At 55.6% G+C, this 13,313-nt stretch overlaps 1 protein-coding gene across 1 annotated transcript in view; it reads right to left on the bottom strand.

Moving 5' to 3' along the window:
- Positions 1 to 439: 439 nt before the first annotated feature.
- LOC128270599 (protein serrate-like) overlaps positions 440 to 13,313 on the bottom strand; it is a gene marked incomplete at its 5' end in the record, with an annotated part of 72,362 nt that continues 59,488 nt past the window's right edge. Inside the window, 6 exons of the mRNA XM_053008010.1 lie at positions 440 to 1,315; positions 1,376 to 1,585; positions 1,710 to 2,104; positions 2,178 to 2,639; positions 2,715 to 2,849; positions 9,876 to 10,026. Coding sequence (XP_052863970.1) covers positions 440 to 1,315; positions 1,376 to 1,585; positions 1,710 to 2,104; positions 2,178 to 2,639; positions 2,715 to 2,849; positions 9,876 to 10,026 — 2,229 coding nt within the window. The remainder of the gene's footprint in view (positions 1,316 to 1,375; positions 1,586 to 1,709; positions 2,105 to 2,177; positions 2,640 to 2,714; positions 2,850 to 9,875; positions 10,027 to 13,313) is intronic.

The raw sequence follows: 13,313 nt of genomic DNA on the forward strand, positions 1-13,313 counted from the left end.
CAACTGTGTCCCTCACGATTCACTTATTTAATATCACATTAACATTTAACTGTGTCCCACTCGGGACGTGTTGCTCAGCGGTTCTGGCGCGAACGGAAGCGCCAAAGGTCTTTCCAGTCGGTCAAAAAGGTTGTTCGGCTCCCCAACCCCGACTGCCGAACTGCCCGATTGCCTGTTCGCCTATCAACCTATTTACAATTTGACCGCCGCCTGTTTGTTTCTTTTCCCTTGGGCACGCCACGAGACCGTTAACAAAAGCGTGAAGCGCTGGCGCTGGCGAATAATAAATTAGTTACTCATGTACGTCAAATAAGCTAGTAAAATAATGAACATTTAAAACCTCTCTGCGTGCGCTCCGATCGCGCGGCCGGATGCTGCAAGCTCCACTCCTCTTTACAATTAGTTTGAGTTTCCTAAGTGACCTAGTTCCTGTGCACTACTACACGTGCACCGTCAGCACGTCCGAGCAGTCCTGCGCCAGAGATCCCATGCTGGAGGTGTCGGCGACGCCCGGCGCGGCGACCCCCGACGTGGCCGTCCCACAGCCCGTGACCCCGACCGCACTGACGTTGGTCGTCGAGGCCGTGTGGTCGTTGATCGACCGCTTGCCGAAGTCCTTGTGCTGGCTGTCGATCGCGCCGACAATGTTCTTCGTCAACACGTCGGCGTTCTGCGTCTTGTGTAGCAGCAGGTGTGAGTTCCGGTGCGCCGCCTTGTTGACCGCCTGCTGCTTGTCCGGGTCCTTCTCGAACTCACCGGCACTCCCGTCACCGGCGGACGGGCAGCCGCCGACCGGCGGGTAGAGCTGCTGCTGCGACCGATGCACCGTGCTCGGGCCCGCGGCCTCGGGCGCCGGGTTGAGGCTCAGCTCCATGGCGCCCCGGAGCGAGCTAGCGCTCGCCTTCAGCGGGTTGGCGTAGCGCCGGAAGTTCTCCTCATTCTGCAGATTGTTCGACTTCTCCTCGTCCATGCCGCGCGACAGATCGAGGTGCGGCGACAGGTTCGTCCCGGAGCCGGTGTGCGAGTGGACCTTCTGGCGCCACAGGAGCGCCACGAACGCGCCGAGGCAGAGCGCGACGATGGCGATCCCGAAGCCGACGGCGATCAGGTAGTTCGAGCTGTCCGGACTTTCGTTGACCAGCGCCGTCTCGACCTTCACCTCGAGGATGGACGTCAGGGGGGCCGCCTCCGCGACGATGTCCGACGCCTGGAAGGAGTCGTTTTGGACACCCTGCTGCCGGGACAGGATCTCCGCCAGTAGCCGGACCGCTTCCGTCAGGCTGGAGGACCCACCAACCGGGTCCGTCGGAGTGGACTGCAAGCAAAGGGGGGGACGTTAGACGTAGCGGTCGACGCATACGGGGGCCGTACTTACCAGTGTCACCTCGATCGTGTCGTTGGTGCCGGTCTTGAGGTCACACAGCACCACGATGAACAGCGACACGTCGAAGGCTGGGCTCTTGATGAGCCGTTCGCCTAGCTGCAGCCGCAGCAGGTAGCAGAGCCCGTCGACCGACGTGCCCCGGACGAGCCGGTTCAGTTCCAGCAGGATCGATATCCGGGCGCAGGCCGTCCCGAGCGTTGCCTGGTGGCGAAGAAGCTTCATTAGAAATTTACGATCATGGACATGGCCTGTCAGCTCCAAGTCCTGATACTAGTCCGACTAATTGGGTCCGACCAACGCAGACTTGCAGCTGTGTGGTACGTACCTGGTTCGGCCAGCAATCGGTCGGTGCCGGGATCTTCGGTGGAGCGACGCGGCGCGACGGTTCGAACGCCCGGCAGTCCCCCCGAGGGCGGCACGGGGGCGCCAGACAGGACTCCTGCGACGTCGGCACGCACACCTGATGGCTCTCGCAGGCTGTGGCGCTGCCCGAGACGTTCCGGTTGAGGCAGTTGCGCAGACCGCACCAGAGGTTCGAGCAGCGCGGCTTCCCGTTGACGCAGATGCACGAATTGCAGTTGCTTTCGTCAGGCAGGGTACCGGCGGAGTGGCGTCGACGGTCGAGGCCCGCGATCGATTCGCCGGCGGCGGTGGCATCTAGCGGATCGTACGGTGAGTTGGTGGTCGTATTCGAGCACACGGACGACGGATCGGAGAGCACTGGAGAGAGGGAAGTCGTTTCGGGTTAGCGAATGGGGTTGATAAGTTCCTGCAAGTACTCCGCACTACGTACGTATTTCACAGCGCAATCCACGGCGTCCGGCCGGGCAGAGGCAGGTGAAGCCACCGATGCCGTCCTTGCAGGTGGCCCCTCCCAGGCACGGCTGCGGCGAGCACTCGTTCACGTTGATCCGACAGTCCGGGCCCGAGAAGCCCTTGGCGCAGAGGCACCGGAACCAGCCGGGACCCGATTCGCAGGTTCCGCCGTTGTGGCACGGCTGCCCCTGGCACTGGTCCACGGGCTCACTGCAGAACGGGCCGCCCCAGCCGAGGGCGCAGCGGCAGTGCGGGACGCCGCCGAACGCGGACGGGCTGCAGGAGCCCCCGTTCAGGCACTGGCCCGGCAGACACTGCACCGCCCGCTCCGTGCACGTCTTGCCCGTCCAGCCCGGCTGACACTCGCACGAGAAGTCGCCTTCGCCGTCGATGCAGATGCCGTTGTTGTTGCACGGACTCGAGGTGCACTCATTCACATCTGTCGGAGTTCGATTGGTTCGAGTTATTTCTCCGCCTTTTCCGCCTGGCGCGGCGCTCCACTCTTCGTACTTACCGTGCTGACAGAAGGGCCCAGTGAACCCGGCCTGGCACACGCAGCTGGACCCCATCGGACCGGACTCACATTTGCCACGGCCACCGCACGGTATCGTATCGTTGTTCGCCGTCGGCAGACTGCATCCTCCTCCGTCTGGAAGAAAAGTGCCACCAGGGAATTAGGAAAAACCATGAAAATGTGCTTTGTGGGAGCCCCGGACAATGGGCACCCAGGTCTTCTTGGGTGGGGGCAAAGGGAAGAAGAAAACGCTGGGGACGCAAGGAACGCAATTAAAATCTCTAGGGCGAGCCGATCTCGGCACGATCTCGGCCTCTAATTGGTAGGGCCACTCGCGCAGAATCTGAGCTATGCCGGTCGGCTGGGAGCTCCGTCCGATCGCTGTAACCCGCGCTGTAATTGCTTCATCAGCAGCAGCCGGCTTCTTATCCGTCAAAACTGCCACTGACACACGTTCGAGGTAACTATTAGTTCAGGTCTGGATAGCTCGGTCCGTTCCGATTCCGTATCAAGCTTCAGCCTATTTGGTTTGTGGTTTGTTCCTTATTTCATACTACAAATTATGTCTCTGACTTTGGTACCTTTCTGAGACCATAGGAGATTGTGGAAAGATCCAGATTGAATTCATGTCTTGAAGGTCGGATTCTAAATCCATGTTTGAACCATGACCTGCTGGCCAATAGTGAACTCAAACTCACGAACTATGGTCCGTCCGGTCCGACTCGAATACGCCAGTCTAGGAGCCAGCTCGCGCTTTATCGCACCCGTAGTCTCCTGCTCGGACTCGAGTCTCTTGACTCTAGACATAGATGAAATGTTGTCCTCCTGTGTCCTTAACCGAATGTTGTCGGTATTTCGTCTACGCATTCTACGGTTATCTGGAGGCGTACAAAGCTCGTCTCTTCAATGTGTGATCGAATTGTTGTCACTCAATGTCAATGATTGAATCGGATACACACAAGGGAATCGGATTTGGTGTCGAAAGAAACCACAGTTGGGAGCAGTACTGTGTGCAATTGAAGTCACAGGTTGATAAACTATCTACAGGTCTAAAACTATGAAATCGAAGTCGGCTCTAGCTGTCACTTTGGTCTTCCTAACTATGGTTTTTTAGCCACATTACCTTGTTTTGACATCAGGCAAACGATTTCATGTCGAAAAAAAGAAACAACTTAGTTTGCAACTAATCTTTGAAGAAGTTAGACCATGTTGACTTTTGTACCTGAAAATGACGTTTGGGACGTTTGACGTTGACTTAACCAAAAAAGAAAATCGGAGGACTCGAGGACGCTGAACTACAAGAACTTTTGGACGAAAATGACACGCAAATGCAACGACAATTCGCGGATCAACTAAAAGTGCCCCAATACGCCATATCCTTATGTTTGAAGGCCCTGGGAATGATCCAGAAGGTCCATCCCCCCTATCCAAGCCAATGTCAAGCGAAGGTCAAGAAGTTAGGCCAGCAATGTTCATTGTCGCAAATGTAATGGACAATGTTTGGCCCAAGAATTTACTGCATTGTAAACTAACTGTTGAATTTTGAAGTCCGGATTTCGAACGGTCAGCGATCGATTCAACTTTCAACTCTTATCAACAAGACCAATGTATGGAACGGTTTTTGGTACACTAAGAAGTCCTGCTTTCCACACTGCCTACCGAAGGCACCCCAAAAACACCAAACGAGCTGCTTGGGCTCATTTGGAGGTGCCCACTTTGGGCGGTGCATCGCACAGTGCCCCCATTAACATTCTTTCCGTTTTCCGACCCCAAACTGTTTGCAGGAACAATTCTCTCCCAGGCCCAGGGTGAGTCTGTTTGGTTGCCCCGAGTGGGCCGCCCGAGCTTTCCTTTTTGGGGCCAACAGTTGGCCATTTGGGCTTTTGTTTTTTCTCCCGTTTTTCGGAGCCCGCTGGCCGCGCCGGGGGTTTTGTTTTTTCGGTCCGTGCAAGCGGCGGCTGCAAACATTGTTAACGGCGACGCTGGAAAATGCTTGGTTTTCCAATTTACATTAATAAATGAGCCGAATTCTTCCCGGGATCCCGGTGGAAGGTAAATGATAATTTGTACGTGTGAACGGGGTAGCGACCAGAAGAGAGTTTGGTCCACCGACACCAACACTAGCATCAACACCAACACCAGCAAAGCTCGGACCTCGGGAAGCAGCCGCGCGGGTCGTTTTGGTGCAATAAGCCATGACAAATATTGGCCGTAATCATTAATTTAAGCTTCACTGTGCGCGGTCGGGCCCTCTCGTTGCGCTGGACCTCTAATCGATGCTTGCGATGCGGTCTCGAGGTGAGTGCCAAGCAAGAGAGGGACAGAGAGAGAGACCCAGGAGCCTGGAGGACGGTGGACGGTGCCTGCCTTCTTTGGAAGAACACAATAATCCCGCCCGGTCATCCCGGCGAACGTGTGACGTGCGGTTTGTGGGACGGTTGCTGCCCCCCCATTGCTGGCCCCCACCCCCCGTTCGGGAAGTGACTGGCGCAGGGCCGCGTTTGCGCGCTGCTGAAGCATAAATAAGTTGTAAACAATTTATCAAACAACACAACACACAAAAAAGCGAACGTGTATTGTACGTCCCGATTGCGTTCAATACCTCTCGGTCGCTCTCTCTCGCTCTCTCTCTCTCTCTGTGTCTCTTTATGTTTCGCTCTTTTCCCATTTTCCCTCAATCCTCCACCGGGCCGGGCCAGAAGACAGAGGACCGAGGCTTTCTGTGGTTCTCCGGTCCATTCTTCGGCCTTAACAATCTCATTCTGCTTACAATTTGTATCCATCTCGCTGGTACCTTCGGGTCCCCCCCCCATGGCTTACCTCACCGGTGATTGTTGCCCACACTCGCGCGGCCGCGGCCACAGCATCTCTCCGCTGTAAGTTCCATTAATTATACAAATATCCAGCGCATAGGCTCCGCGCGGCCGACGGAGCATAGGCGGCCCAATCGGGGAACCGAAAACTGAGACCGGGACTTGGGGGCTCGGACGGGTGGGGGGGGCTCAATCATAATGTCATTATTCTTGCTGGCCCCCTGTGCGCGCGCGCGACGGATTGGCCGAACTCGGCAGGACCGTAGCCCTGAAAGGAGGAGAGATTCTAAATTTGGCCCGCGGTGGACGCTGTATTGTATTAATTACCGAGGCATTTAGGGAACCTAATTATTCATCGCGGCAGCGCGCGAGAGGCTTCCCCGCCCCGGCCATCATTAGTCATGCACCCGGTCCGCGTCCGGTCCTTCCGTAAGCCATTTGTCAGACTAGTTAGCGGGGTCTGGGCCGTATTGGTGTGAACCCGTCCCGGGGTCGGGTTCGGGTCCGTCGTCATAATTCGATTGGGCTTGGCCCAGGCTTCGCCGATGTCAAGCTATGCCGAAGTTGGCGGACGATCGCTCCGATCGCCCGGCGCACAGGATCAAAGGATCCCATTGGTTGATCCACCCAATTTGCGCGGTCTGGCGGGGAGCTCCCATTTCGGTGCCACCGCGCCGGCCGCGATCGTGAGCTATTTGCCATCTAATTACGGAAAACGCTGGTCCCATCATGATCAGGCGCGGGGAAATTTGCCTATTCATCCCCCCAGAAGGGGAAAAGCCAGAAGCCAAGCCAAGCGGCGATCGGCAACATATTTGCTGCCGCCGGGCGAGGCCATCCGGCGACCGGCCCAATCAAACCGTTCGTATTTAACTGACAATCAATGCTCTCTCAGCTCACCGCGCGTCCCGGGCCGCTTGTCAGCGGATCTTCCTTCTGCGGGCGCGCCCGCGTGAATGGCGGTGGCGGTGACCACGGCGAATCAAGGGCGTCCCGATACCGCACGAAGTTAATTATGTGTCCCGCCGCCGCGTACTCGGGGAGCTCGGAATGCCGTCAGGGCGCGCCTCGCAATGGGTGATGGGTGTCTTCCAACGTGTCCTCCTCGCGGTGGTGCCGACCGAGGTTTACGGCATAAACGAACCGCGGCGCGTAACGAGATTCGGGCGGCTCGCGTTTCTCAACTCTTTACACTTCGCGCGCGGCGAGTGCGATTTACTAGGAAATTTATTTATTATTTCCATTCAATTTCGAGCGAAACTTCATATTTACATCCCCCCTTTTGGGATGCCCCGGTCTCTCTCTCTCTCTCTCTCTCTCTCTCTCTGTCGCCATAATGAGGCGCGGCATCGGCGGGCGCACATAATTGAAGCATTGAAGAGTCGCGCAAGAGCCGCCTCATTAGCCGCCGGGGCCCAGGCCCGAGGGAGGAGGGAATTCGTGGGCCGGGACCCACAGCCCACATTCCGACTGGGTGCAGGGCACGGTGCTTCCTACGGCTTCGGGAGCGCCGCGGTGACTCACGGAAGCAAGAACCCGCCGTCATTAGAGGGTGAGAACATAAGTAGTGATTAATAGTTGGCGGATCAACGACGACGACGACGACGACGACTTCCAAAGTGTGACTAATAAGTGTCCCAGTGTCCCAGTGTCGGTCTTCCGGTAACCCGGCCCGGCGTGGGCACGGCGTGTCGCTGACGAAACTTGCGCTCCTGCGCTCTATGTTCCCACGTCCGGCCTTAGACGGGAGGCCTCACGGGCTGAGACTAGAGCGCGACGCACCCAATTACGGGTGGCCCTTAGGCCCCGGCAATTAAGGCCCCTAAAGTGGACGGCACGCTCCCCGCCCCGAACGGCCATGTGGCCATTTCCATTTTCGCTACTTCGCCCGCCCGATCGGAGGGGTGTCAATCAAAATTCTTCCTACCGGTCCTCCCGGCGGCGCTTCTAAGCCAGGCTAAGGCTCGACCTTTTCGCGCTGAACAAAAGGTGGTCACTATTCCCGGTGTGTGTGTGTGTGCGGGCGGGGGGGTCCCAGCTCCCAATACACTTTCCCAAATAAATAATTCAACATTCGCCATCCAAGGAGTCAATTATTCGGCCCCGTGAGTCTTGTGGCCGAGTTGTGGGAGATCATCACCGCCGGTGCGCCGGTGGGTTGACGGCGCTTCGGTGGCCATTCCGATTCCGGTGCTGGCTGGTGCCATAAATTTCGGCACACATTGGCCTCGACGTCTCGGGTTCTCTCGGCCACATCACATCACACTTCTTCGGCGATCGCTTTCGGGCGATTGGCGATGGCCACAAACGGGGCGCAGGGCGCAACAAATTGGCAGTTTTGACATACAACTTAATGTTATACAATATCGTGTGTCTTGGGCAGCGTCTGGGCAGCGTGGGTCACACACAAAGGAGATCATTATTTTGCCCGCGGACTTCACGATCGGGAGTCAGCACCCGGGAGGGACCCCACCCGATATCGATCGCGGGGTGACACGCAGGACGCTCGGGCGGGACAGACCATATGGGCGCGTCTACCGTGGGTTGGCCAGGGACCGTCGGAAATCCACGCGGCATCCCCAGGTATCGATCGATGAGGGGGATATATCGCAAAACCGATCATCGGCCCTCGGTGAAGGGAAGTTCGGGGTGGAAGGGGTGGCGGACCCCGTACGGAATGGCCCCGCACCGAGCGACCCGTTTATGAGTGATGTACGGCGATACGGCACAAGACAGATGAACAACTGTTAACAAACTTGTTAATTTAAATCGAGAGATCGTTACCGGTCACTCGTGGTGGCCAGCTGATCGTCCCGGTCCGTCCTGTGGGGTACCGGTGCCCCGTGGCCGTGTCAGCGATCCATCGTGGGCGCGTGCGTGTGTGCGCCAAGAGGGCAAGGTGCAGCCAAGGAATGCTTGCGCTCGGCTGGCTGGCTGCGGCCGCGGATGATGTATATCTGGATCAGTGGGAAACATGAACCGTAATTTGTTGGCCACAGCGCAGCGCACAGCACGATCCCGCAATGACAATCATATCTCCGGGATAAACATGTTAACGGACATTTCGCTAGGATTGGCTCCATTCGGCACGGAACGGCACGGCACGATTCCGAGTGTGACCAGTGACGGGCCAGTTGAAGTCATCACCTCGGACGAGGCGAAAGGTCCCTCGGATCGCCGTGCGTCCGAGGAGCGTCCGAGAGGATGTAATAAATATGTTCCCCCGTCCTGAACCGGTCGCTCTAGCGGTGATTGTAAAACTTGATCGCGAACCGATCGCCAATTGATCACCCCGGCGGGGTGTTCTAATCAATTACGGTGCCGGCCCGAAATTGGGGGGAGTTAACAGGAGGCCAACGCACCATAGGAAAGCTCCAATCGTTGGAGGGACTCATAGCCACTCCGGACGGTGATGAGACTAATTAGTCGGGGCTTCAAGAGCCACCGGCGTGTCTTGGACCTCAACCGACGTGGAGCTGGACCTGGAGTTGGGCAAAATAAATTGCATTTGACAGATTTTCCCATCGGCGCGCGCGATCGATCGGCCCCAAAAGCTTCAAACAACAAACAAAGTTGTGGCGGATGTCTACGACGGAGACGCCGACGACGATGGAACGGTGCGAATCGCGCATCGCGCAAAAAAGGGCATTGCCGCTGGTCACGAGATTGGAGATCGCACCGTCCCGATAGTCCCGCCGCTCGGCTCGGCCACGATGGTCGCGGCAATAAAATACACCAAATACGGCCGATGGCTGTAAATTATCGTCCCGAAAGGCCGAAAGGAAGAAAGTCGTCGGCGACGGCGACTTGTTAATGGCTACCCCGGGTGTTGCTGTTTTGGTGGCCAAGGCCAGACCAGCGGGGCACTCAACCGCCCCAACTGCCTTCCGTCAACTGGTGTTGGCGTTGCTGCCGGTTACTGTGCTGATCCTTTAGGCTCGATAGGGGCATTAGGAGACACACGAAAAACGGCACGACGGCGGAGACGCCACCGCGTCAGGGCCACGGTCGGCTCGGGGTGCGCAATAAGCGTTGCGTTGAAATATTATAATGAATTATTGTATTATTATTCTAATTATGTGTTAGATCTCTGGGATCTCCTCGGACACAGTTCGTCCGCTTTCTCGGCCCGGAATGTATCACCTTCCCGAGGTCCGAAGTCCCGCCAGTGATCGCTGTCATCGCGGGCCTCGCGGGCTCACTGGCGGTATATGGCACAATAAATTGGGTGTCACGAATATGCTAATGGTGGCCACATAAGCCACAGAATTGGCGGCGACCGACGGTGGATGGTGAAAGCGAAACCGCTGAAGGCGCCGAAGACGCCGAAGACGCCGAGACGACTTACCGTTGGCGCACGGTGGCTTATCGCACGGTGTCCGCGGGAACTCGCAGTGTCGGCCGGCCCATCCCGGCGGACAGTGGCAGTAGTAGCCGCCCGGGGTGTTCAAACACTGTCCCTCGATGCACGGTGACGAGCTGCAGTGATCTTTCGCTTCCTGTGGACGATCGAGAAGAAGAGGGACAGATCAAATTAGAGTACCAGAAAACCACGGATCTAGGGATCTAGAACAAATCGGGGACCCGGTCCTATCTATGTTGGGGATTCACGGGGCTGTAGCATCAAATTCTTATGTTAATCACTCGGCTCGAACCGGTCAACCCGGCCCGGTTCTCGGGTCGGGCAAATTTCGGACCACGGCCCCCCGTTCATCTTGGGAACGCTCTTAATTGGCAGCGACGGCGTTCGGGGGGCCGGGCACTGGGATTATGATATTATCGCCCCAAAAAGGGGGCCTTTAATATCCGCCCGGTTCCCGGTTCCGTTCTTGACGCTGCCTGCGCTGCGCTTAATATGATTAGCTCGATCGCGTCGCGTCGGTAGTCGGCCGTTGGAACCGTTCCCCTTTTTTTGGGGGTACGACATGACGTGAGCGTGAGAATGTGGACGCCCTCGCCGTGTGTCACGACACTTGCCCGCGACACTTAACACCTCGGACAACACAAATCCGATCCTCCTTTCTCCGCTCTGAGCTTGCGGCTCGGCTCGGATCGAGAGAGTAATGGAAATTGTCAATCAATGTTTGGGCTTAAGTTGAGTCCCGGGCCCCGAAAGCCGTCAGCGATTGGACAGCCAGGCTGGACCGATAAATTTTGGTGGCCGCCGCCGCCGTCCCGGGTCCCAGCGGTTCTCTTTGTTTCACCCGGAGCAGGATTTGGGGATTGGCTTTTGAGTGACAGTAAGCCGGACACTTCGCCGGGCTCCGGTGCTCCGGGGCGCGCACAGGATAATCGATTATCGATATGTTGGCCGCCCCTAAAACTGGCGAGTCGGCGGCGACCTGGGGGCCGAAAGTGCCCCAAACGCTTCACACCTTCGGCGGCGGAACGTCCGTTAGCAAGGATTTTCATTCCGCCACCGCCAAAAAAGAAATGGCCACCCGATGGCGGCCCACTCGGACCGTGGGGTGTGTGTGTGCAGTTTCGCTCGCTCGCAACTCTCCCACGGCCAGTTGGGCGGGGAATTCGGCTCGCCCCAACCCTCTCGGCCAGTGATTTAATTTAATGATCCCCCGGGACGGCGCACACCATTCAATTCGTTAGCGCGCGCAATGATTTAATTTGCCCCCATTTAGTGGCCATTTTTGGTGGCCGGCGGCGGCACCGGCGGCTCTTAAACGGCAACGGCGCTACGTCTCTCTTTCTTTCGTTCGCTCCGTCTCCGTCCGTTAATTGGGCCCTCCGAATCCGTGTCACCCGGCGGTCAACCCCGTGTGTATCGGTTTACCATTCACGGTTCCCCCGAACGTGGTGCCAACACTTCCTAATGGTCGCGGTGCGGTGCTTTACTATCCCCACCGGGATCGCGGCGGCCTCCGGGGAGCCTTGACATCTTCGCCACCGATAGATTTACCGGGCGAACGATCCGGCAGTGGGCGATCGTTAAATGTTGCCCGTTACACGCCAGATATCGAACCGCGCGGCGACACTCTTCGTTTACGATCCGATCGCCTGGCTTGATGAGTCGAAAATCGGCGAGTCCTTGCGTGTTGAGTCGCCGATGGCCGACCATTTTACAACCCAAAGCAACCTCCACAAGGCAAGGCGATGGGAGCCGCACGATCAATCACGGTACGCCTTCTAACGCGCCGATGGGGCTCGGTTAGGTCAGTCCGAAAGTAACGTTGACATTTTTTCATTCTTTAATATCTGCAAGTTGTTCGTCCAAAAGGGACATTTTTTGGGTATTTTTTTTGTCTTTCAAAGATTTTTTGAAGGACTTCAGTATCTGGCCATGAAGAATTGTTTTTTTTCCATCAAACAATTTGTCGACAACCAAGTATCGTTTGAAATTTATCCAATGGCCTGAAAAAGTATATTTTTGAAAGGTTCTTCCATAAAGTCATTTAAGGCTAAGGAGACCAACTTGGAACAATGAAAAGGCAAATGTCGATACCAATAAATTGGATATTCGAGAGGTTAAAAAATCTCACAACGATCTTGAAACAATATAAAAAATATCCAAGCCAAGGAGTATAATTGCCATATGTGAACCTTGGCCGTTCAATGTCTGTCAAGGAACCACGAGGCAGTATATGCGGAGGATATACACAGAATACATATCCTCACCTGCCAAGTGTTCCTTAAAAAAATACCAGGATACAAAGCTCAGTTACGAGTTTGCAATAAATTGGTGACGAGTGAGACTTAAACGTTGGAGTTTAAGGCTTAACATGCGGTCTACAACAAAAGAAAGGGTGCAGCAATATGAATGACTATGAATGAATCAACATTCGATAGATTAGCTCATTAAAAATAAGCCTGCCTTAAAGATATGCATGAAACACAAAACATCTTGAATTTTTACTTAAACCGAATACTTTGTAAATCATCACGAATTGATCTCGAAAATATGATGCAAAAAGGAACTTGAGGAAGTTGAGCCAATAATTGTCTCTCCAAAAATCCAGTCTTTAATAACGCACAGCATTACGCAAACGGTGCATAACACCCAAATGGTATTCTTTGTTGACAGCTTGGCACCGGTTAGAAAGGATTCATGGTGCACCACAGCACGATCGCCAAAGACAACTGGTTCCCGTTATTTTTTGGCGTTACGAGTAACTCATCAAAAGTGAACGCAAATTCATGGCAATGGCAGTATAGTGAAACTTTATCAAAAGCTTTCGCAATTCCATCGAATGTGTAGGGCACATTGTGTAGAGAAGAGTCTTAGGTGAATAGGTTTGTCGATAGAGTGGTTGGAAGTAAAGCAATAAAACCAATCGAAAGATAGCCGAAGCTGTTCCTCAAGGTACTCGTTGTGAAGGAAGTGATGTATCGGGCTAACGCACAAGCGTTCAACACTTCAGCATCTCTGTGCACTCGATTTTCGGTCTAATGATAAACCAGGGACCACTTCGACTTGTTGCGATTGCGAGCACGATCGGTCAATTAGCGTCACGTTAGGCTTCCGGACGCGCAGTTCGCAGTGCGCGCTGATCCTGATCGCCGTTCACACCGCGCCGCTGTTGCATCACGGTGACCGCGTTGCAGTTGCAGCCCGGGTCGGGGACGGGTTGATTAGGCTCACGGATTCGGATCCCCGCTTGGCTGTCCTAACCTTTGGGTGAGTTTGATTTGTTGAACATAATTGCCCGCAGCCGCCAGAGCGCGGTCCGCGTGTGTGACCGCGGTGGATTCCTGGATCCCCAACCACCGGTGTGTGTGTCCGCGAATGTGACAAGAAGCTGGTGCTCAGGGACACTGCAAATGCGGCAGGTGC

Source organism: Anopheles cruzii, chromosome 3 (genome assembly GCF_943734635.1).
Source record: "Anopheles cruzii chromosome 3, idAnoCruzAS_RS32_06, whole genome shotgun sequence".
Classification (NCBI taxonomy): Eukaryota; Metazoa; Arthropoda; class Insecta; order Diptera; family Culicidae; genus Anopheles; species Anopheles cruzii.